The 11,974-nt window shown below is 38.4% G+C and overlaps 1 protein-coding gene across 2 annotated transcripts; it reads right to left on the bottom strand.

The window, feature by feature from the left end:
* Positions 1-310: 310 nt before the first annotated feature.
* LOC124684050 (SAGA-associated factor 29 homolog A-like) lies at positions 311-11,430 on the bottom strand. Of its 2 annotated transcripts, none has more exons than XM_047218467.1 (9): positions 11,118-11,430; positions 10,412-10,505; positions 9,031-9,107; positions 8,835-8,944; positions 7,450-7,532; positions 4,679-4,741; positions 2,739-2,889; positions 1,892-1,905; positions 311-772 (listed from the first exon to the last, which is right to left on the bottom strand). In XM_047218467.1, the coding sequence occupies exons 1-9, from the start codon at positions 11,266-11,268 to the stop codon at positions 670-672; spliced, it is 846 nt and encodes a 281-aa protein (XP_047074423.1). In that variant the 5' UTR covers positions 11,269-11,430; the 3' UTR covers positions 311-669. The 2 variants fall into 2 exon arrangements, with proteins under 2 accessions (XP_047074423.1, XP_047074415.1); XM_047218459.1 differs by having other exon boundaries at positions 8,835-8,947; positions 11,118-11,428.
* Between the last annotated feature and the right edge of the window lie 544 nt (positions 11,431-11,974).

The raw sequence follows: 11,974 nt of genomic DNA, 5'->3' as shown, positions 1-11,974 counted from the left end.
GTATATAAAATTGAAAAAACATCTAGATGTAGCAAATTATTTATCCCATTAATGTGTAAATATTAATTTTAAATAATTTGTATTGTCGGCTACACAAAAATAATAAACGTGTGAAACACAGATGTATATTTTTCAAATCTTCAAACTTTCTCAGATTTTTGTAATTTTTGTGTAGCACAAGATACAATGAATTTCGAAATGAAAATTTTCATGCTTATAGGTTACACCATTCATTAGCCATGTCTAAGTTTTTTTCATAAATTTTTAAATATATAACTATAATTGTTTTAGCATACGGATCGTTAGCTCGTGAGTCAAAAGCACTAATATTTTTTTATTCGAGCCCTATAATGTGTGACGTGCATTTGCACGTACGGTTTACTAGTATAGATCAGTATACATGCCCAAGTGACACTGCATGGTGAATATCGTGATATGACATCTGACGGCAGATAGGTGTGGAGCCACCGTTCTCCTAAACATCCTGGTATCACTTATTATTCTAGAAAACAACACTCAATCAGCACCTATTTACATAGCACCTACAAAGACTACTTGTACAACAATCTGCCGTGCATCATATAAGATTAATACATCACCAGGCTCCAAAACTGCCATCTTCGAGCACTATCACTTGCTAGTGCAAGGCAGATGGACGGCTGAGCTTTTTCATTGCCGGTGACCCTCTGGGAGTGCAACCACCCTGTAAAATGGAACAGCTCTCTCTGGTAGATTCCCGTCCTCTTCGTCATCATCAAATAAGAGATGGTAACTGTCAAAATCAAGGTAGCGGTCACAACAACTGTTTTTTTAAATGTGAATGTTACTAATTACATGTTAGTTGAAAGGTTTGATTGTAATCTTCTATGTGCGTATGTATGTTTCATCTTGCTTTTTTACCATGTTTGCTCAAAGTTATGTTCCATGTTTAGAGGAAGCAAGCAAGAAAGTACTGTTGTATTTGTAAGTAAGAACTGTACATGCAAACGGCTACTGAAAATAGATGACGAAAAGTGGTTCACTACTGGAGAAACACCAAAGTAAACTCTCATTACAAACTCATACTGATAACATCTCAAACTGATCCAAATTTCACCGAATGAGGACATACAATTTGCTAGTCCTACTGCATATTTTGAAGACGCTGCAGACAATATAGCACAAACATATTGGAGTGTGTCAATTTGACCCCTGGGCTCACTGGAGCCCTTTATTTTGAACATTTAAAAATACATTATAAAGTTTCAAAAAAAACTGAAAAAATATGTATATATAGGCAATGATGTACACTTTAAGTGTGCGAAGTCCCAATCCGTGATATGTTGTATTCTACTCTACACAAAAAAAAAATCGATCTACGTGTGTGAACAGTGCACCTTCAAATCTTGTCAGATTTTGTCTTCTTTGTGTAGCCAATAATATAACTCATTTCATATTGAAATATTACACGCTTGAAGTATACATCATTACCTATATGTACATATTTGTTTCACAAATTTTTGAACTTCAAAATGCCATTTTGAATTTTTTAAACAAAGGGCTCTACTGAGCTTAGGCTCCAAATGCATTTTTCGGAACATATTGCCCATTTTTTATTACAAGACATGTAATGTTTTCTAGAAAGCAAAAGACAAATAAGCCGAGATACATCCTATGAAATAAAAATGAAAGGAGATTGATGTCTCTATGTTGCCTGCGAAACAACTATTTCTGAGTAGGCCAAGTTGTATACAACTTCTAAAATGTGCAACTACTCAATTTCCATCGGATAAAGATTAACACTAAAGAAATGTAAGTCTACGTAGAAATAGACACTTCCAAAATGAAAATAATGTTGGTTGAACATATATGACCACATCATACAAGATTGTAAAAGTCATAGATTACGTACTCATCAGACTTCCTCTGCATTTATTTGCAGTGCAGTTTCACCACATGATAACAGAAAGAGAAGAGTATTAGTGGCTTAGCAAAAAAGGAAAGGTATAACAAAGTCATGTTTAGGCATGTAAACATATTAATTGAGTAACAATCATGTGTATGCCACCAGATTGTATAACCATACAACGCTGAAGCATGTATATGAACAGGGCACATAATATATAAGAAGATATAACGCTTATACTATCTGAACAACAGTGTTCATATTAACTATACTGAACCAAGATAATGTCAGCTTGTCACAGCAACCTTATTGGGGTTATAACCATGGAATTCTGCCAAGTTCTTCAAATTTGTCAAATATGTTGGGAGTGGTCTACATGCTGTAATGTACATGATCAGTTAAATAAGCACTGAAATGGATTATGTGAGGGCTAATTATGTGTATAAATAACATACAGTACACTATACTGCCAAACTTCGCATATGCACCAATCGATGATTATTAGCAGTTCCAAGCTTTGGTGGAACATGATCCTAGTATAAGAAAATATTCCGATGTACTCATATTTCTCCCCAACTTCTAGCCTATAAACTTCAATTTTCCACCAGCATTGATGACTAAGTTAAAATGGCTTTAACAATCAAGGAGCACAATTGTTTCACACATTCTAAAGTTCTAAGTGTCGAAAATGCTCCATCCAATGGTACCATTGAAGTCATAACCTGATGAAACTGACCATATACTAGGGAATACATCCACACATGGATGTCAAACCTCGAGCGCGCAAAAGAAGAAGTCACAGTATTATGAAGAATTAATGATCTAAGGATTGATGTGCATGTTAAGATGTTACCTTACGATGAGAAGCTACAGTAGCTCTATATAATGCAGTTGTGCCAGGATAAACAGCTAAGACTTGCCGACCCTGTCCAAAATCCTGAGCACTAGAAGGATCTCCTTTCTTTGGAAACGGAATAATATATGACATAGGCAACTTGTACTTCCTGTACACATGGTTGTGGTGGAACAGCATCATTTTATGGGCAGCAAACGTTAAGGATAAGAAAATTAGCCCAGAGTGGGAATAACATTTAGCTGTGGTCCCACTGAAGTTCGTACACACCGAAACAACATCATTGCACAGAAACAGTACAATGTGACAACGGGTGTGAAATCAAGAAACTAAATGATCAAAAGGGCCTATAACAAATAAAGGGAAAGCAAATATGTGTATGCCGGGTGGGTGCTTGAGTAAATGTAACATTTTGGCATGATTATTTTGTCGATCCTCATGTCAAAACATAGTACAGGTACACATCTAAAAATCTAAGAATTTTTGAAGATGCCCAAGTAGGTTAGGTAAACTCTAAGCTCAAGAAACCATCTACCATTGCATGTACAAAATCCACATTCTACTAACAAGTAATTCAATAGAATTAAATAAGAATTCACGGAGGCGTATTATAGCAATTGGTATGTGACTACTGACTAGTCCGTTGCCACAAAATCCAAAGGATCTAGGTGTATCCATCTAAAAATAATTAATTCATCGTACTATTTGCAACTTCTTCAGAGGTAGCTCTGAACTGTCAAATACGCAAGCCAGCATCGCTGAATTCAAAGTCTCCTTAACTCCATCTTTTTTTTTAGTTTTTATGTGTTTTGTCCACTTCCAAAGATGGTAAACCTCTTTTAATTTTCTACAAACTAGTAGAAAAAATAATAACGGAAGAAAATTACATTGGAAAGAAAGCAACATTTTTGTGGCAAAAAAGAAAAAGCAACCACAGAACCTTTTTTTTCACATAACCACACTAACTGGGTGTTTTGCAACTCTGATAACCAAATCTGGCAAAAGGGTGACACATCCCTGTTTGGGTGTTGTCTTGCCTAATATCCAAAAAGTTGTGGTTATGTGGAAAGGGATACGCAAATTGGGGTTTTGCATCAATACTGCCTCAAAAAGTTGGGTTCTGTTAAATATGTTCTCCTTTAGATGACAGAAAATAGAGAACAAATGGAAAAAAAATGACCACCGTAAAAATAGTGCATGTGAAAGGAGCAGCGATAAACATTTGTATGCAACATCCACATCTGTATGCAATAAAAATCAAAGTTTGATGGTTTTTGTAGATGCTTAGCAGCCAATGAGAAAGTATACAAGCTAGCAGAAAAAGGGCAATGCAGAAGCTAGCTATCCAGAACATGCGCCCTCAAAAATTGCAAAATAGAATGCCCAAAAATTAAGATATACTTCCGCTGTTCACTAATATAAGATGTTTTGGCAAGCTAATTTTAGCTTGCCAAAATGTTTTATAATAGTGAACGGAGGGAGTACATGTGTAGCTGACTACTTAAAAGGGCCAATGCGAAAGTATACAAGCTAACAGAAAAAGGGCAATGCAGCTATCCAGAACATGTGCCCTCAAAAAGTTGCAAAATAGAATGCCCAAAAATTAAGATATACTTCCTCTGTTCACTAATATAAGACATTTTGGCAAGCTAATTTAGCTTGCCAAAACGTCTTATAATAGTGAACGGAGGGAGTACATGTGTAGCTGACTACTTAAAAGGGCCTAACATTTTTTGCTTAAGTCGCCTAGCATGTGGTGAAGAACAGCGCCGAAAACCATTACACCAAATAGATCTGGCTGGTACATCAAATATTAGTTTACAGATTAGCAGTGTTCCTGAGTTGAATGACACTGAACATTTCTAAATAGACCGAAAAAAACTTTGTTCGCTCTTAGACTACAAGGAAACCACAAAGCAAGAACAGTTTGTAACTCAAACCTCTCGAACTTTTGGGCAGTGCTCTCTTCATCATCACCAGGTTCCTCATCAAGTACTTCAAATCTGTAAAGTCATTGAGAGTGAATGAGTGCTACTTCCCAGAATAGAAAAGACTGACCTGGTATACACCGTGTGGCAAATAATAACCGTGGTAATTCCAGTTGTACTTTGCAGAAGTGATAACATATCAGATAAAATCAGAAGTTTCATATGTCAATACTCTAATATGGGAAACGATACATCTAAGTTCATTGCTTATTTGCTTTAACTGCAAATATGAACAGACAACTTTAGAATGACCACACACAAGCACACATATAGTGGCATAGGGTGATTACGGAGGATTTAAAAGCCATAAAAACATTAGAGACAAATCTCAACCAGAAATCGGCCAGCTACCACTAAATAGGACAATAAGATGTACTCTCTCCGTTCCAATGAATAATGCTTATAAGTTTAGTCAAAAGTCAACGTCTTCTAAATTTGACCAATATTAAGGATAAAAATATGAGCATTTACGATAACAAATCAATATCAATAGATCCACCATACAATATATTTTCATAGTATATTCATTTAGTATTGTAGATATTGATATTTTCTTTCATGTATTTGGTCGAACTTTGTAAGGTTTGACTTTTGACTATTTCCTTTCATGTATATGCAATATATTTATACACCTTATTCTGTGGAATGGAAGCAGTATATGCTTATGGAAAGAAATACATATATTTCTAGATCCATAAGTTTTGAAAGATCACTCAATAGATACAGCCTAGATGACAAATAGTCAAAACGATGCACCAAAGTTCAATACTTACACAGCAGTTGAGTTCCAAAGGTCGGATTCCACAACTGTTATTATGATATCATATATTGCGTTGAGTCAATATTTGTAGATTAAATTGACCGTACATATTTGTAGATTAAATTGATCCTTTATTTAGCTTACACACAAGCAGATAACAACAATCTATTTCTTAGCTTGCACACAAGTAAACAGAAAAAATAATTTTCTTAGAATTTAATCAAAAAATCGATGGTTGAAATTTAGAACTTCTGCACAAATATTTTCTTGTTCATAACCAATACATAGGCAGCATGGGCATAGTTGCTGAAACTGAACCAGTCACTGCCCTAGACAATGTCTCAGTCCACCGATCGACCAGCCTAACCGGCATTCACAGGTCAAAGCCACAGTTCAATAAAACATACAATCTCTGTTTGCAACTTGCCAGTCCCTCATTCCTGAGGTAAATTATACCCCTATTACTTTCCACTATATTACCTTGTTTTTATAGCTTGAGAGATCATTGGAGCATATGTTGGTCCAACTCTACACAAAACCTTACTTCATCAACATATGAGATTTGAAAATGTTTGTTCTTTTTTGCTGCTTGAAAATATTAATTCTTTGCAAATGAGAAATAATACTAGAAGACATTTATGACATAAATAGCCCAAGTTCAGATATAAAAATATTGTATTCGTAACTTCAGAAGCAATGAAAGCCACAGGGACTAAGGTCAGTGAAGGGGGGCAGTTCTTCAGAGCCCACAGGGAAAGGAGGGCAATGCACTAATACTTCAACACACACCCTCACGTGTGGCTCCCTCGGGCATAAACATGGACCAATAGTGGTTTGCAATTTATTTTATTGATATTGCGCCAGCCGGGTCTTGAACTCAATACCTCTTGTTTCTGATATCATGTAAGTTGGGGAATTCAGGCCACAATGGTGACCTTCCTGATACCTCATATATATAGCCAAAGATACAGGATATACAAGGAAAGAATCCCTACTAATCCTAGCCATAATGGCGTGATTACATCTATACAGCAGGCACTAATCATGGGGGGGGGGGGGGGAGCGAACTGAATATGTTGATATTTAGTTGCCTAACACCGACCGTAGTATGTTACATCAAAATAAGAAAAGTAAAGGTATGAAAGAATTTTGCAAGACAAATGTAAGAACATTGTTTCTATAGAGTGAATCAATGTATTTTTGCATATCAGCTGTCAAAAAGTTGGCTGCACGTATACCTTGATGACATACAATTCAGAACGGGGTCATCACTAACATGCACATGCATGCACACACGAGGGGAGTACTAGCCCTATAGCTCACCTTGTAATCTTGATATCTAAAACCTTCAACCTTTTATTAACTCGTGTTTTGTCTTCTTCGGTATTCTAAGAACCCAAAGAGGTCCATGGCGCCAGGACTCCTCTTCAAGTAAAACCTAACTGCTAAGGCCTTCAGTGTAGCCGATGCCCAAAACATCAAAATTTGCCAAATCCTCAGCGATGCCCTGAAAATAGGCCTGACACCGTTCTCACAGTGTGTGTTCGCAGCCTAGAAAATAGCAGGACCCACACATGAATAAAGAACTCGACCAAGACAACATCCATCCCTTCCTTGGCATGATAATTTCTTGCCTTACAGACTTGCACCAGCATGAGCTGGCAATTAAAAATTATATTTTATTGCATGCATGAAGTGGGCATCGAAACAACTAGGTGCTCCGGTTCCCATAAAAAATAGGCCACCGGTATGGCAATCAATGGCACCAGTGCCAAATACCCCAAAAGTGATTCTGGCGCCGATATTGACACACATTGTGAAAGGCCTAAGACAGCTCACACAATTAATTACGTATTACCGAACACCCCCTCAATTCAAGAATAACTTAATTTCCTCTCTACCATACTATTATTACAAAAAATAACTTGCACAATACAAGGAAGGAAATAAAACCATTACTTACTCTTTTGTTTCCTTATCGAAATGTAGGACCTTCACCACAAACCACTCATCTTTTTCATCATCCGATTTTACCCTAGCTGCAACCTGAAACGATAGAGCACAAATGGCAGAATCAACTTATGACACAAATGTGTACAGAACTTGTGGATGCACATATGGGCAGAACAAAATCATAGGTTCTAGAGAGTATCTGTGATTAAATAGTTCATATAGATGCGTCAGCTCAACGATTTGGTTTCTGAAAGATGTGATAATACCAATACATACAAAATTTGCCTTCAACCTTCTTATGGGAGTACATCTTCTAACTAATTTCATTCAATACTTCCAGTTTTTAATTTGTAAAAATCAACCTGCTATATGAAAGTGTATGTATAAGTATGTGCTGGACCAATGTTAAATTGAACAACTTCGCTATTGCGACTCAACAATTTCATAATTTACAACTTAAACGTAGCGAGAACAAGAGGGAAACAGTGGTGCTATGTTTGATAATTTTATGTTCTTTTGTAAGCATGCTAATGAAACTTTGATTCACCAGATCATGAAGTCATGGGCGCTTAGTAATGCATGTATATTCTTTGAGTTAATACTATATAACCTGCAAGTTTGTCTTATATGTCTATCTGGCGGTCTATAATTGTAACAGTGATGGTTACATCTATAGAAAACTGAGAAAAAGGGCCATTTTCTAGAAGACTAGAATTATATGTAACAGTTTCTGTTTCTTTGTATCAGAACTATTATGCCCACATACAACAAACAAGAAAAGAAAACACAAAGGCACCTCTGTTGAACTATCAAGATTTACTAAGTTGGTTCGAACATATTAAATGTAAAAGTATGTGGTAATCTGATTGTTGATTTTATACTTATCATTCCAAACTCCAAAAACATAAAAAGTGCTCGATTTTCATGAGGGGAAACGGGGCAGTTATGAGTTCCAAATTTATATTAGGAGAAAAAAATAGAAGATCAGTAACTTTAAATGAGAAGACAACAGCTGTGTGTGAGCAGATTAGTAGAATAGATGGATCTCCCATTTTCAGGCAATGACGAACCGCATATAAATATAAACCATCCTAATAACTAAATAAATCAACCGTGAATATTAAAATACGCACGAGTTATGTGAAAGATTGTAAGAATAAATCCAAATTTAAACACCAGATTGTCATACTTGGCATTTCGGATGTTTAACGGAGCACTGCTGCAAAATTGGCACCATCAACAAGTGCAAACAACCCTACAAAACTATCTCAGAGTACAGGAAGTTTCCTATCCTCTCTTACATGGAAGAAGTTTTGCCATCGAGGTTGCATGTACCCCCAAGTACATGCAATACAAAGACTAAAAGATATTTCTAAATTCAGCTGGAATTGAAACCTGCTCTCCTTTCAGGTTTGCAGCTTGGTCAAGTTGACTCCTCATAGATGCAGAGGAAAATCGTGGTGTATCTGTATCAGACTTCATCCTCTTCTTTTTCTGTTCGCCAACTTCTGCGATGTAGAAAACATCTTAGTATGGTGTACTTCACACTTAAAAACTCTGAACTTGTGAAATCTAAATCTCTAATGCTTACCTATCTTTTTTCTTGGTGCAGCTGAAACTCCAGATTGCAACACTCCATCTAACAGTCCAACCAAAGCATTCGAAGTACTGCAGAACAAAGGATTATAGATTAATTGATCACTGTTGAATGATGCAGTCTTCAAACAAAAAGGTATACACGCAGAGAAGAGCGGACATGGAAATGTGGAGAAAATAATGATCCAACTTGTGACCCATGTCCACCCACCACCATCCCTGCTCCTAGCTATGTTAACAGACCTTGCCACCGCAAAGGCAGATGTTCTGCTCATGGACATCATCAGATCCAAGCAAACTAGTCATTGATTGCACTGGAGAAATTAGGCCTTCCTAACGATGACGATCCAGAGAAAGACATGGACACACCTCCATCCACCCCATCCCTGCTCTAGTCTCCAGTATGTTAACCGTGTTGCCACGAGTAATTTGACGCAGCAGCGCTCACCCATCCGAGTCTTTTTTAAGCACATGTGTCATGCCGCCGCTGCCATGCCTCCTCTCATTCTCACATTTCCCCAGGTGGAGAGTTCAAAGGGAACAGCCTGTCCCATTGACATTGCCAGTGCCCACCTCTGGTCCCAAAACCATGGTTCCACTCCCAAATCAGGAGCAGAGACGCACTACACCCACGCTGAGGGTTGGGCCGATTCATCTCCGATTAGGTGCAAAATTGGTTGATCCAGGTTGACATTGGGCGGAGAGGACAGAACACAAAGGAGCTTGTGTGACTGAGATGCGAGGAGGATATAGCGGAGAAAGAGGGAGGAAGACGAGTGGAGGAGAAGAAGCTCGGTGAGGACACCTGATATGAAAACCCACTCAAAGAGCTCAATTCAGAAGTACTCAGATAATTATTCTGAAATTTCAATCTGAAAGGTAAAATATTTGAATTTAATAAAACTCTATGCTGGTCCAGGTAGGCTCAGCTGCTAGTAATATAATTCTGTTCTGAACTACAAGTAGGATGATTTTAAAGAAAAATGCCTCAAGATTGAGCAAAGATTTATATATTCTGTCTCAGCTTGGTATCCACCCCTATTCAGAATAGAGGGATAACTTATGCTGTGTCTGAGACTCCATAGATGTTACACAATACAAAATCCGCATACCTACCGCCTCAAGTTAGGAAGTACTTCAACAGACAATCTAGTAGTACAGTCATCCAGACTAGGCCACAAGAAACAGACTTCCCCGAAGTTCAAACTAAAAAACAAAGTTTGGTGAGAGGGGCAGCATGAACCAATTTAAAGTCAAGAAATGGTTGCATTTCAACAATTTATTTTTGGCACCTTAGTCAAGCATGCAGATCCGCAGCTACATATGTTTCTCTGTAGGAAGAAAATAACTCACTGCCTAGAAAATTTAAATGTTACCTGGCTTCATTCTCAGCGAGTTCTTTTGCTTGTACATATAAAAGACGAAGCTTGGCCACAATGGCATCAACTGATTTATCCACCATCTCTGGAGCTAGAAAACAAAGTGAACGAATGTAAGGATTTCAATACTCACAGCAGCTTCAATAGTAAAAAGAAATATGATTATCATAACTGACAGTACACAATAGTGGCCATTTAACCAGGTGACTCTTTTGTTCCAAGTTTTACACACAAGTGTGTGTGCAGGACAGCCTGAGATGTGGAAAAGATCCAGCCTTTAGCAGATGCCATCATTTCATCAGCAATCACTTGTTTCGTTACAGATTTGAGTATCTTACAAAATGCCAAAATAGGATTACTAACTATACTAGTGTGGTAAATAGCACGCCTTTAGCTGAATAACTTAAATATTTCGCATCTGGATTAGTGATCCACCAACAAGCAGGCCGAGCTCCGAATACCGGGGCATAGCATAACAATGAAAAGGAGAAGGTATCTGAATATCTGATATGACGATCCAAACAAAACAAAAAAACAGGCAGGCAGGCAGGCTAAAAGCATGTCACCATGAATGATTCCTAACGGAAGTAATAATTACTGTATGTACTAGAAAGCAGCTAAAAGGTCGTATTTAATCGGCCTAACATAACAGGAGAAAAAAAAATGATACTAGGAGGGAGACGGGAGGTAACGGGCGGCTTACAGGAGATGATCTTCTTGTGGATCTTGTTGATCTCCATGGCCACTTCGTCCTGGTCCTTGCGCAGCTGGTCCAGCTCCTTGGCTTTGTCGAGAAGGCCAGCGACGTCCGCTCCGGCGGAGGCCACGCCGCCGCCTCCGAGCAACGACGACATCTCCCGGCGCTCGGGTTGGATCCGATGGGAGGAGAGCGCAGTGTATTTTGGATTTTCCGGAGGTGTGTTACGCGTGGAGCTACGGCAGGAGAGGAGAGGAGAGGAGAATTGTTGGGAACCAAGGAAAGGGGGCAGAGACCAGAGAGAGCGTTTCAGGTCCAGCGAGCCTAGTTAATGCGGTCGCCACCCAATTAATTGATGCCTGCCACTGCCAGCGCCAGGTTTGGTACCGCTGGGCTTTGTCCTCACTTCCACTGCCTTGCTTGCCTATTCCTGCTTCGCCACATCCCCAACCCAATCCAGAGCTTCTCCAGCCCACCTGTTCGGCTGTGTTAGGGCATCTCCAACGGCGACGGCGTCATATCGTTTTTATTCGCGTGTTCGTTTGCGTTTGGGGTGGTTCCAGCGGTCCGACGCATTTCCGCGTTTGCATCAATTATGAAGTTTTCAAACAACAAAATAAAGAATTCAACAAAGTCATAGTTATTACATTCAAATTTTGAAAAGTCTACATGAAAATAAGATAGTATTCCTCTGGGCATGATCTTCATGGCCAACCAATGTCCACTGATGCTCAATCAGATCCGTTTGCAGCTGTTTGCAGACGTTCTTGTTAGTGACTTCTACATTCATATGTAGATAGTCCTGCCGAGATGAAGCTCCAGAAAGTGGCGCAACCAGCTCACCTTGGAATTCCCAGTGGTTC

The sequence above is a fragment of the Lolium rigidum genome, chromosome 1 (genome assembly GCF_022539505.1).
Source record: "Lolium rigidum isolate FL_2022 chromosome 1, APGP_CSIRO_Lrig_0.1, whole genome shotgun sequence".
Lineage (NCBI taxonomy): Eukaryota > Viridiplantae > Streptophyta > Magnoliopsida > Poales > Poaceae > Lolium > Lolium rigidum.
This window is presented reverse-complemented; position numbering and strand designations above follow the sequence as displayed.